Below are 13,222 nucleotides of genomic sequence, written 5' to 3'. Positions count from 1 at the left end.
ATGCCTCTTCTCTTCACCCTGCATTCCATCCATGGCTCATCCCTGACCGGCCAGCTCCCCGCGTTTGCCTCTAGTTGGCCACGGCCACCACCCCACGCAGGGCCACTGGGTCCCACCTGCGTGACTTGGGGAGCCATTGGTCTGGCCACGTCCATTCTTGACCCTTCATTCAGTTCATCCTTTGCATAGTGGCTGCAGGGCCACTGGGTCCCACCTGCGTGACTTGGGGAGCCATTGGTCTGGTCACATCCATTCTTGACCCTTCATTCAGTTCATCCTTTGCATAGTGGCTGCAGGGCCACTGGGTCCCACCTGCGTGACTTGGGGAGCCATTGGTCTGGTCACATCCATTCTTGACCCTTCATTCAGTTCATCCTTTGCATAGTGGCTGCAGGGACTGTTAACGTCTATCCATTGGACTCTCCTCTTGTGCGTAAAAGCCCACAATGGCTTCTCGCTGCGTAGCTGCCGCAGTCCTGCATCCCTAGCCCCTGTATCAGTGTCCTGCTCTGTCTCATGTCCTCACTCCCTTGCTGACTGTTGTCCAGCCACACTGGATTTCCCTCAGTCCCTCGCAGGTGCTGCCCCCAGGCCCTTGCATATGCTGTTCCTGGAAGTCAGGTTCTTCGGGACAGCCTCTGTGTGACCTCCCACCCGTCTCTCTGTGCCCTGCTCCCTTCCTGCACAGCCCAGCATGGTCTGCAGTTAGGGCCCGCACACGTGTGTGTTTTGTTCAATGTCCATCTTCTCCATCGGCCTCCAAGCTGCATGAGGAAAAGGCCCCGTTCAGAGCTGCGTTTGCGATGCTGTTACCATGCCTGCTGCTCCCACAGCTGTCGAGTGAATGAATGAACGGATGGGTCGTGTTTCGGTGTTAGCCTGTCCTGTTCACAGAGCAGGGCCTGCGTCTTGGTTCTTGCGCATTTGTCCGAATGAGCCGAGCCTGGCTCAGACTTGCTGCTGTGATCCCCCTCATACGGCCTTACCAGCTCCGGGGTCCCCGTTGATACGTGGCCCTGACCCATCTTCGGGAGTGTTGAACCACTGTGGCTGTTCCTTGTTTTGGAAAAACGCAAGGCCAAGGTTCTTCTCTAACCCTGGAGCTGATTCAGCGTGGAATTCCAGAACCCACTACAAGCAAACATTGATGGAGAGGCTGTGTAGCTAGTGGTCGGGAGCTGTGGTTCCTGTGAATCAAGCGTGTGGGCGCCGGGTGGGGCATCTCCTGTCTGCGTCAGGGGCGGCGGCGCCCAGCCTCCACCGGGCCTGGCTTGGTGCCCTTTCGTGGATGGCGCCTGGACCACCGGCCCGAGAGCAGCAGACACCCCGCGTCCCTGGGCCCGCTCTGCCGCTTCTCTGCCCACCAGCGGGTCTGATTTTATGTGCTTTCAGAGCACGGGCCAAGTCGCTGGGTGTGCACGCGAAATGCGCCTTTTCCGTCTCACTCTACCTGACTCACTTCCTGTGTCGCTTTGTGTGCGGATCCTATTGTCTGCGTGGGGCTACAGTCAAAGCTGAACTTTGGAAAGTGTTTCCCCGAAATCTCTCTCCCTCCTCAGTCTCTTCAGCTGTGAGGTGGGGTGGACAGCAGAGCCCAGCTCAGAGGGTGTGGGTCTCACGCACGTGAGGTCGCTGGCATCCCGGGGGCCCAACAGCGTCCCTGGTAGAATGACTGGTGTTTGTATTAGTTTCTACCTGTAGTAGGGAAGCTGGTCGATACGTTTATTTTTTGAAATATTGAGGGGAATTTTTCATATAAACTTTACAATGATTCATAGTTCATCACCGCTGGGAGCATGTAACTCTGCTCTGCCGTGTTTTGTTTTAAATAAAAAGGATGTTACTGTCCACACAGCGCGTCCGCCTTGACTCTGACATGTCTTGCTTCTGTGGGCCAGTGGGTGACAAGACGGTGCCGTCGGGGGGCCCTTGCAGAAAGAAGGCTTCTCCTGCCCTCAGGTTCTTTGCACGAGCGTTCACGCAGAGCCGTGGTGACGCAGGTGTGAGCATGTGTGGAAGGCGAACATTTGTTCTCCAGCCAGTGCTCTGCATCTCCCCGTGTGTCCTCCTTCCACACTTTTCCTGGCGGGAGCTTCTCTGTGCTCAGATTCGAATCTTCTCTGTGCTTGCGGCCCGGTGCTCCTCACACTTGGGTCACTCCGTTCTGCTGGTCCCCAGGGCTCCAGGGACGCTCCTGGGTGCCCCCCAAAAGGCTGACACCCACGGTCAGGAACGAACTTGCCAATGAGCTGGAAGGCTTCTCGGTGGAGGGGCCCCTACCGTCCCCCTCCGTCTACCGCGTCCTTTTACACAGAAGGGGCATTCTGCAGATACTGAATTTGAATCGAAGTGTAATTTTGAAATACCATCATTGGGAAAAATAAATTCTTTCTCAGCGATTTCTTAAAGTGCATGTCTTTAAGGAGCTTTGACAATTACGTTGAAAATACTAAGAGAATTTGTAATATGCAGTAAGTATTCTGAGATTAACCCGATCGTGTTTGACTTAGAACCTGTGCTGATTGGGACAGATGTCCAGGTGTCAGTTTATCTTTGCCGATGGGCAGTCTGCTAATGAAGTAAAGAGTTTAGGGAAGTTTGGCCGAAAAAGACATTCAGCACTTGATTCACGTCTGAGCCTTGCTCAGCAGTTCTGTGTGTCTCTGGACTGTTTGGTTCTGTGACATATACGGGGATAGCGTGAGTCTTCAAACACGTATCCTAGGTCAGACACCCTCGGTGCCAGAACGGAGAGTCTCAGTGCATTTCGGCCTCTCCTGGGAGCGGCTCTCTGAACTAATTACGGAACTTGGTCGTCACAGATATTTAACATGAAGCCACTACAGATCGTGTTTCCCTCCCGCGTGGACCCTGAGAGCCCGGTCATCGACCTGGACCTTCACCTGCCCTTGCTGTGCTTCAGGCCCGAGAAAGTGCTGCAGGTAAGCATCCCTCCGGACTGGGGCGTCCGTGCTGGTTGGCTTGGTGGGGCATCTAAGCTGTCGTCGTCTGGAGGGTGATTGCAGGGCACGTGTGTTCCAGAACATTCCAGAATGTTCCGGAATGTTCCACAACGCACTGGGAATAGTTGCTTTTTGGCTTCAAGCAGACATTCAGGACTGTGCACACCATTTACAAGCAGTGCTTTTGGGGGTTAAAGGGGCTTTCGTTTTGGCAAACAGCAGGGAAACCGGGTGAGACCTAGGCTCCACGTGGTTTTGGTGGCGCATTCACACGCATGTTCAGTGCATGGCGCGTGGTCAGAGGTGTGTACACGGTGTCGTTGATCTCCCCCAGATCCTAACGTGCCTCCTCACGGAGCAGCGGATGGTGTTCTTCTCCTCCAGCTGGGCGCTGCTACCGCTGGTCGCCGAGTGCTTCCTGGCCTACCTGCACCCCCTGCAGTGGCAGCACACGTTCGTGCCCGTCTTGTCGCGCCAGATGCTAGACTTCGTCATGGCACCGACGTCCTTCCTCATGGGCTGCCACCTCGACTACTTTGAAGAAGTCAGCAAGGTTAGGCCTTGGCCATTTGCTGTAGAATGTCAGATCCTTGTGACCCCTGTGGGGACTGGTGGGGAGGGGCTTCGAAAGGGCCCCGCAGGGAGGGCCACGCGCCCCGGCCACAGGGAGAGGGTGGGCACTCCTGTCCCTGGGGCTCGTGCTCTGGGCTCCACGCACGTGGGGTGCTGTCGCGGGTCTGCACCATCCTCCTGCAGTCCTCCAGGTGTGTTCGAGGCCGTGGGGTTCTGGGCGCCGGGACCCCGTGTCACGTGCCAGTCCCCTTAAATTCCTGGGGCTCCAGCGAGGAGAGTGTGGGTGTCGGCACTGATGGAGCCTGCTAACCGGCCTGGCTGTGGCTGCTTTCTAGTTTTGTGGCCTCGAGTGAGGTGCCAGCCCTTACTGAGCCTCAGCCTCCTTGGCTCTAAAGTGGGCATGTCCTCCTGGGCCGGGCTCTGTGTGGGGACCACCCTGCACCCGCCAGCACAGGGGAGGGGCTTGGCAGACCGCAGCAGCCAGTGTCCCGGTCCAGATCTTGTGTTTCTCTGGTTAAGCTTCTGTTGTTCAGTAATGCTGTGGACCCTCCTACTGGAAGACGCCCGTCCACGCAGCGTGTCACCCACAGCATTAGTGGGTGCGTAGGCCTTGCTGCACCCGCTTGCTCGCCGTGCCTGACCCGCGGCAGAGCGTTCGGCCCTCTTGTGTCCTAGTCGTAAAAGGCAGAGGTTAATGGGATACTTCGGTCATCAGGGCCAGGGTCCTCAACAAGAAAGCGAAAACAAAACCGCACTAACATCCTGCTTTACAGTGTAGACGAGACCACAACGCATCCTGTCTAGCAGCCTCTGCGGGAGTGACTTTTGCAAAACATCCTGAAACAAAACAATTAACTGTAAAACATTGGTCACTGTCACAGGTTGAGACAGTCTTCAGATGTCAGTCCAAAAGACCAACACGTGAACAATGACCCGCTAGGTAGACAGGGGCACGATCAGAGCCCTGACTGGCACATCGTAGCGGCCAGTCCACGGGGGCCCACACTCAGGATGCTCGTGATCGTTTCTCAAAAGAGCTTATAAAACCCCCTAGATTTGAACGGTAGAACGGCAGCCCTCTTGGGTCCCCTCCCTCTCGGGGAGCTTTGTACTGTGGCTCAATCAACTTTGGCCTGCTGCCCACCACCCTTCGTCTGGTCGACCTCTTCATTCCTCGAAGTGGTCTGACCAAGAACCGCGGGCACGAAGGGAACAAAAATCCTGTAACAGCAGTAAGTGTGGTGGCCTCATTATCGTGGCAGGGATCAGAGGAGCCAATAGCACAGCACTTGGCATACAGTAAGTGTTTAATAACGTACGTGTAGATGGTGAGCTGACGCGAATTTGTAATACACTTGATATTGTTGGCGGGCAGAGCATGTTTGGGTTTTTAAAACAGCTTTATTCACCTAAGATACCACAGAGTTTACCCTATTAAAATGTCCGATTCAGTGGCTCTTAGTAACCTTACAGAGCTGTGTCAGCTAATTTTAGGCATTTTTAGCACCGCACAGAGAAGCCCCGTATGATCAGCGTCGCCCCACGCTGTCCTCTGCCCGCTCCTCGCCCCCCCACCTACTTCTGTCTCCATGCATTTGCCTGTTCCACACGTGTGGTTCTGGGTCCGTAGCTGGTCTTTCGTGGCTTCCTCCGGTCAGCACAGCGTTTTCTAGGTCCATCCACGCCGTCCATCCACGTAGCTGTAGTTCTGCTGAATAGGATCCCGTCGCGTGAACGTGCCACGGTTTCTTTGTCCGTTCACCGGTCGATGGACGTTAGAGTTGTTTTGACTTTTGACTGTTGTGACCGGTGCAGCTGCGAGCCTTCGTGTGTGTGCGAGCTTCTGTGTGGCCCTGTCTCTCCCCTCCCGTGGGTACACGCCCGCGGCAGACGCTAACCATCCAGCCGCTTGAGAAGAGGCCGGGCCGTGTGCACACGTCCCACCAGCAGCGTGGGGACTGCAGTTCCTCCGCCTCCTCGCCAGCATTGTCCCCGTGTGTCCTTGCCATTCTGGCCGTCCCAGTGAGGGTGACGCAACGTCTCACTGTGGATCTGATGTGCGTTTCCCCAGTGACTAACGCTGGAGCACCTTTGCACGTGCTTACTGCCCGTCTGCTCAGGGCACGTTTCCTCCTGCTGTGGCTGTTTCCGAGTGTGTGCAGACACGAGGCAGGGTCGCGCGTCCCCGGGCACTCCTTCTCGTCCTCAGCGCTCATCCCCTGCAGCCCGCTGCCACGCGGGGCCCAGAGCATTTCAGAGCAAATCTTGGGAAGATGCCCGGGGAGGAGCTCCGTGCTCTGTTGGGCCTGGCCGCTCCCAAGGGGGAGGCAGGTTCTTTCCACGGTCTTGTCAAAGCCAGTGACTCACCAAGCGACAACACACTCTGGGGAAAGGCCATTCAGACCTTCATGGGAGGAATGGAAAATGTCTCCCAGTCTGCCTTGCAAATGAGGAAGAAATAGAGCAATGCTCTGAGGTTGAAAATGTGTGTCTTTTTTTTAGTCATTAGAGAAAATACCATCTTGTTTCAGGCCCTTCCCTGGGAAGCTTTGTGGGCACACCCACCTCACAGCTCCCGTCCGCAGTCACGAAGGAAGCCCACTCAGGGATTTACGTGTTCTCGAAGATTTCAGGATAGGCAGCAGGCTGGGGAGCGTGTGTTGGGTTTGGACGTTTTCCTCTGTGGGGCCCGGGCCTCGGACGCGGTCGTGCTGCGCGTGTGTGCGAGAATGCTCACCTTGCCCAGCCAGTGCCGTGTGTTTGCGCTGGAAGACGGCGTGTGCTCGCTTCACGTGCCACCTGGAACACGCATTCAGAGTGGGGCCCAGAGAGAGAGCGGCAAGGCCTTCAGAGAGCCCAGCGCCACATTCCCGGGACTGCCTGGTGCGGACTCCAGTGTGTGACTCAGTGTCTGTGTATCTCATTACACATCAGGCTTTACAGGGAACCCGGGCACGTAGTTCCGAAATCTGAAGTGTGTGTGCTCACTGAGCCCGGGGCCCGGCCCACACTCCAGTTCCGGAATGTTCTCTCCAGGCTGCCTGAAGTGGCCCTCAGAGTGTTTGTACCAGGGCAAGGGAAATCCAGGTGACACGTATGGAATCCTGACTCAGACTGAGGCAGACTTCATCGCATCGAGCTTGTTGACCCGACTCACAGCATATCCTACGTGTTTTGGTAGGGGCAATCTAAGGCGCGGTGTACGTGTTAAATATGGCAGTTTAATCAACGGTGACACTACGTCAGGGAACGCAAAATGTGTTTTTGTGTTTTCGAAGAGGTCTACAATTCAGATTCTTACGTCAGCCTTTTCGAACTTACAGGAAGCTGACGGTCTAATTCTGATCAATATCGATAACGGGAGCGTCACATGCTCGAGTGACGAGGACGTCGATGTCCCTGACATGCCCCTGCTGGCGGCCCAGACGTTTACTCAGAGGTAAAGGTGGGCGTCGTGTGTGCTCGGAACGGCTCTGTCCCACCTCCGTACTTGCCGGCTCTGGGCATCTTTTCCATCTTACGTTCCAGAGCCATGCTTTTTATCTTTAGAGTTTGGAAATTATTTGTGAATATTTTAAGGTGAAAGTCATTGGTCCTTATTCTGATCTTGTTTGGATACTGAGGATGGCCCCACCGAGTCAGGTGATGGTCCCGTTACCCAGGAAACCTCCCACCCTGTCTCTGTGCCCCTGTTGTCTGCCTGTGACCTCGGAGCTTCCTTCCCCTCCCACCCGCCTCCTCCCTTCCCTCCCCCCTCCCCCGCCACGAGACACGTATTCAGACCCGTGGGGTGCCCCCGACGGGGCAGGATTTGTGCGCTGCCCTTGCCGTGCAGCGCAGAGGTGGGCGCCTCACGCCCGTGCAAGACGTCTTCCCGTCTTCACGCCGGCCGCTATTGGCGCTCTCGCTGCCTCCCGCCTTGCTTATGGCTCGGATGGTTTTTCCAGCTCTGCTGCCCCCGACCTTGGCTACCTCAGGCAGCAGCAGCTGCTTCCCGGAAGGGCCAGGTCAGGCTTCGTGGCCTCTGTCGTGGGGGTCGAGGACTTTCTTACCTGAGCTGCTCCTGGGGAGGGTGAAGGAGGGGTCGTTCCCACCTGCCAGGATGCTGGTGCGTCCCGGGGTTGGGGGCATCTGGCCACCGGGGGCGGGACAGGAAGCAGCGCCCTGCCCCCTGAGACGCCCGGCTCCTACTTGCCCTCTGTCCCCCGTCATCCTCCCCTGCATCCAAATGTGTGTTCACGGGGTCCTCCCTGCCACGCCCCATCCCCCCGCTCTCCCCAGGGCAGGACAGGGACCCAGCTCTCACAGGCGGACTGTCACAGAGTGCCCAGTAGGAGGGACAGCCTTCTCCTCCAGCGGAGGGGTCGTCCCTGCACAGAGCGCGGAGGGGGAGGCCGCCGCCGCAGGCAGCACCATGGCTCTGTATGGAGTCCTTCCCACGGCGCCCCTGTGCTGCCGGGTGTGCGGCCGCTGGGTGTGTGGCCAGCTTATGTTCCTTCCGGGTGGCGGGTACCTGAACAGGTCAGCTGGGGTCGGCGGGGCTGGGACACTTGTTTCCAGCAGCAGCTTCTTGTCACATGCAGGGTAAATCCAGAGTGCTCCCTGGCCTGCCCCGGCCTTGCAGACCACTCGGACCGGGTCTCAGCCCTCTCCCCCATGCCCCGGGGATGCCTCCCATGGGGCCTCTGGCCGCTCCCTACCTGCCAGGGCCGTTTGTGTCTGTCTGGCTTTTCACCTTTCAGGTACAAGGTCCTGGAGAGATCCTCTCCAGCCACCAGCAAGGCTCTTGTCTAGCTGTCATGGTCTCTGATCCCCTCCTCCCTCCCCCACCCCCACGACCTCCCATTTGGGGTGAGTCTTCTGTTTTTCTGTTTCTTCCCACTTGAGTGTGAGCCCTGCCCTGGAGCTTTGCCTGTGGTCACCACGCAGCCCACACCCAGACGGTGCCTGGTGTGCAGGAGGTGCTCAGGAAACACGGGTGGGATGGGTGTGCGTTGTGTGTATTCTGCATGTAGACCGCAAGCTTGCTGGTTGGTTTCCAAAGCTGCGGTCTTGATTGTGCTGGGGAGGCCGGGTGGTCGAAGAGCAGAGCAGGGGGTACGGGGACAGAGTTCCACCAGGCGGCCAAGAGCCGAGACACACAGGACGTTGGGTGCATCCGATCCTCCCAGGCGGGGTGTGGTGGTGGGAAGTCGCTGGCCAGGAGGCCGCCTGCGCTGGAAACCCTTTGGCCTTCCTGGGGTGGGGAGTGTGTGCGCTCGCCAGGCGGAGCCGGGGGAGGGACGGACTCGGCTCGGGCGAACACGTGCATGGTCCCCAGTGGAGGCCTTCGTGGGTTCGGCACGGACGAGCTGTTTGTATGGAGCAGTGAGTGGACCCAGCCCGGAAGTTGCTGATGGTCTTCTGAGCATCCCGAGTGCTCACGCACCCGGGAGAGCATCCTCCCCCGCCGTGGACAGCAGTCCCGGCGCACGGTGTGGGCTGTGGTCAGCGGCCGCCTGTCCTTTTCAGGGTCCAGAGCCTCCAGCTGCACCACGAGCTGGACCTTGCGCACCAGGGCGCCAGCACAGACCTGAACGGGGGGCGTGCCCGCAGGCGGGCCTGGCAGCAGAGACTCAACTGCCAGGTGCAGCATGCGGCCCTGCAGCTGCTCTTCAGTATCTTCAGGTACCGGGGACCGTTTCCGACTCCCTGGCGGCGCAGCCCTGAGCTGACGTGGCTCCAGTCCTCCCCCTCTGGCCCCCAACCACCGGGGGGATCGCGCCAGCGGAGGGCTTGGGTCCAGCCCGGGGTGGGGACGTTCGGGTCACTGCGGGAATGAAGCCCACCATCCAGGCGGCAGCATTCAGGGTCTGTCCCCGTGAGAAAGCCTTTCTCTTTGTCCTCATTCCCGTGGGTGCCACCGTCCTGCGGGGTTTGGACCAGAGCCTTTGTGATTACTCAGCGGCTGTGTTCTTCAGATATGTATTTCCACAGAACGGATAATCGATCAGGAAAAAAGTGAGATCGTGTATTGTAGACAGGTTGCGTTATCTCTGCTCAAAGCAGTGTAATTGGTGTGGACACAAATACGTTATTTTCATTCTGTTTTTTTGAAACAAAATCTTTCACGAACGAGGTTTGTTTTTTTTTTTTTAACACTTTATAAGTTTGATGAATTTGTAAAAAGGCAGAGACTATGAACACAGAGGATCAGACTTCATGTCCCTTACGTAACTTTCTCCCTGATGATGGAAGGAGTGCATTGAATGTCCGACACACGGAATGCGGCCTGTGGGCTCGTCGACCCCACGTGTAGACTATGCTTTGGCCGTGGCAGACCGTACGTGTTCACGCGCAGAGTCTGCCTGCCCCAGGGGTCACCCCCCAGTCCACCCTGTGCGTCATCTGCGGGAGGAAGTGGGGGCTGGAAGGGGAAGAAGGCCGTGACGGTCCCTCCTGGGGGGGGAAAGCCGTGCTTGCCTCACTGAGCAGCCGGAGCGGAGGGTATGCCCAGACCCAGCCCTCCCGGGGGCAGGTCCTCTTGCCACGGGACTGGGCTTGCAAAGGGTGCCCTTCTTGTCATTTCTGTGGTGCTAAATCACGACAACTCTCTCACATATTTACACGTATTTCCACACTTAGCCCGTCTTTCTCTTTGTCAGGGAGGTGAAGAACCACCTGAATTACGAGCACCGAGTGTTTAACAGTGAGGAGTTCCTCAAAACCAGGGCTCCGGGGGACCAGCAGTTTTATAGACAGGTGAGGAGCACGTGTGCGCGTGTGTTCCCTCCTGCGTACATTTCTGCATTTACAGCATTGTTCACGGTACGTTCTTTCAGCATCTGTTAGTATTTTATGAAGTATTAGCGTTTCCAGAAAGTTTGTTTCCGCATGGTTCCTTTGGACCCTTTGGCCCCCTCTCAGTTTTTTGATCTGCTTTTCAGAATATACTTTATCTGTCAGGAAATGCACCCATTTTAAGCGTAGCGGGTGATAAATTTTGGCAGACATGGGTGCCTGGGAGCCACCTCCTCGGTCCGGATCGGGACCTCTGCATCAGCGCAGACGGCTCCCACCCCAGGCGCGGGGCCTCTCCGTCCGAGGTGGGAGGCAGCGCTGTGGTTCTGTCCACCCGCTCCAAGCCTGCGGGACGCTTGCGTTCTGTCCGTTAAGAGGAGTCGTATCTGGGGCTTCTAGCTGGCAGGTGGTGCAGCTGGGGCTGACCTTCTGGGTCCTTTAGGGCTGTTCTCACACTTTTCGGGTGGGTGAGAGCAGCCTTTGCCCGAGGGCTAGTTTCCCCCCTCCAGCAGGTGCTGATGCCCCGGCCGTGGAGGGCTCACAGGTCTCCCACTGCACTTCACCCGCCCGCTCTTCTCCACCTGCTTCTGCGTGCTTCCCCCTCCAGGGCAGGGCCTCCGTGCCCAGCCCAGGTTAGGGGGCCACTGTACAGACTTCTAGAACCCTCCGCAGAGCTGCCTCAGCCCTGAGCTCCAGGCGGGAAGCTGGGCAGCCTGTCGGTGGCGCCCCGTCCAGGTGGTGGCCGGAGGGGCGTCTGAGCCTCACTTCCACGCCGCGGCTCTTCTCATGACTAAGGTGCACACAGGAGTCATTCACACCAGCTGGCAGCCTCTGCCTCTCTCTGGACACGGCCCATGCCCGCGTGTCTGCTCTCTGACATTTGCTGGACATATTCCATGTTCCCCCCATTCGCGGGAGTCCCAGCCGTCGGCTCCCTCTGCACGCACTCCCTGGGGCACAGAGCCTGGCCTGCGGGGTGAGGAGACCCGGCCACAAAAGGCACCACTGAGGAGCACAGGGGAGCCCCAGGGATGCACGGGGGGTCAGAGCAAAGCTGGGAGCCCTGTTCACAGCCGGGTCACACCTGTGACAGGTGCCTGGGCCGAGCTCCCTGCCGTCCGCCTCCTTGCCCCATAGGCTCATGGAGAGTATTCCAGTGGTCCCCGTGAGCCTCAGCTGCCACCTCCCGTCCCGCTCCTGCCTTCATTCTTCTGCGGGTGTTTTACACATGGGGTTTCCAGCACCTTCCTCGTGGGCCCTGTACCCCTGCAGCCCTCCTGTCACCAGGCTGGGCAGTGGCCTATAGGCCTGCGCCTTGTCCTCTGCAGGCCGCTGGCCCACAGCAGGGAGCAGGGTGGGGACAAGCACCGGCTGCTGGAGGGTCGCCTTGTCCAGCAGCCGGGTCGTGAGAGCCACAGGTGGGTGCCAGACTGTGTGCTTGCTGTGAGAAGGGGGCCGTGGTCCCCAGAGATCTGAAATCAGAGGCCAGAGGGCACTGTGGCTCTTGCCGTCATAAGGGGAGGTGGTTGAGCTTTGAATGTTCGGTGATTTTTCAGACATAGGGTGGCCGATCCTTTGCGACGGCCTGGGGAGGACCTGGAGGCTTGCACTGCAGGTGGATCAGTGAAGACAGCTGCCTGCCTCGGAACTTGTGTCCAAGGAGCCGGGGTCGCGGAGGGGCCAAGGCCGGCGAGGAAGGGGCCGGGCAGCCGCTGCAGGTGCTCCGGCAGCGCGGCGAAGGCCAAGAGCGCAGCGGTAACTGGCCTTCCGTGGTCTGTTTCAGGTGTTGGATACCTACATGTTCCACTCTTTCCTTAAAGCCCGGCTCAGCAGAAGGATGGACGCCTTCGCCCAGATGGACCTCCACACACAGTCCGAAGAGGACAGGTGCTGTCCGCAGTGTGCACGCTCGACTCTGGGGACCAGACACTCGAGTAGTGTGGATTTATTTGGGTGGATGAATGATACATTCGACCAGAAGGTCTCACATTCAGAAACGTAGAACACGTCGGGCTCATCCCCGAGCGTTTCTGTTTGGGGTGGGGGGACACCCAGCATAGTGTGTAGGCCCTGCCGTCCGCTGCTGTCCGCCTTCCCTCTCCCGCTGCATCGCCACCGCCCCTCCATGCTGTTCCAGCTCTTCCCACACTGTTCCCGACAGACTTTGTATGTATGTGTCCCTTTGGGGGTACGGTCTGTCCTCCAGCCACTGGCTACGCCAGGGAGACTCAGACACGGTGCTTCCACTGTTTTCCACTCGCGTGTGGGAATAGCGGGCACCGGGTGTCGCGTGGGAGAAGAGGCTTAGGCGTTGAGACGTGTTCTGCAGTCGTACTTGAATCTATGAGGTGTTGCTTTTTTCTGACCCCAGATTAAACGGGATGCTGGCAAGTCCAAGAAGACCAACCATTGAGAAGATGGCCTCACGGAAATCCTCGCCACTGCATGTCGCTCACAGGAGAATGGTGGTCAGCATGCCCAACCTGCAGGACATCGCGATTCCTGAGCTGCCGGCCCGGAACTCGTCGCTTCGCAAAGTGGACACCGCGGACTACGGAAGCGGCAGCATAGGTAATAAACCGGCCCCTGTCCTGGCGCTGTTCCCGCCGCTGGGCTCTGACGTGGCAAGTCGCTGGACACAGCCGGGGTCTGTCTCAGGGCAAGGGAAGGGTTTCTTGTTTTTTGTTTTTTAGCAGTTTCATTGTTTGAAATATTTTTAGAATGTTGATTTTGCAAATTTGTTCATTATGGAAAATGACTTCTTACCCGTGTTTTCCATCCGCCAGTCACGCTGCTGTGGCTAGCGGCTCTGCACGGTTTCAGAGTCCCTCGTGTATATGCACGCCCGCGTGTGTGCGTGTATGTGTGTACATATAAAACACACGTTTATACCTATCCCTGTCCGA

At 57.9% G+C, this 13,222-nt stretch overlaps 1 protein-coding gene across 2 annotated transcripts in view; it reads left to right on the top strand.

The window, feature by feature from the left end:
• The window catches only part of DENND3 (DENN domain containing 3), a 52,339-nt gene that overhangs the window by 14,708 nt on the left and 24,409 nt on the right, over positions 1-13,222 (top strand). For both annotated transcript variants that reach the window (XM_087864565.1, XM_045778069.2), the window contains exons 6-12: positions 2,823-2,942; positions 3,298-3,516; positions 6,860-6,975; positions 9,048-9,203; positions 10,181-10,277; positions 12,100-12,203; positions 12,688-12,887. In XM_087864565.1, coding sequence (XP_087720691.1) covers positions 2,823-2,942; positions 3,298-3,516; positions 6,860-6,975; positions 9,048-9,203; positions 10,181-10,277; positions 12,100-12,203; positions 12,688-12,887 — 1,012 coding nt within the window. The remainder of the gene's footprint in view (positions 1-2,822; positions 2,943-3,297; positions 3,517-6,859; positions 6,976-9,047; positions 9,204-10,180; positions 10,278-12,099; positions 12,204-12,687; positions 12,888-13,222) is intronic.

Source organism: Ursus americanus, chromosome 9, assembly GCF_024610735.1.
Source record: "Ursus americanus isolate L20-20 chromosome 9, mUrsAme1.1.p, whole genome shotgun sequence".
Lineage (NCBI taxonomy): Eukaryota > Metazoa > Chordata > Mammalia > Carnivora > Ursidae > Ursus > Ursus americanus.
This window is presented reverse-complemented; position numbering and strand designations above follow the sequence as displayed.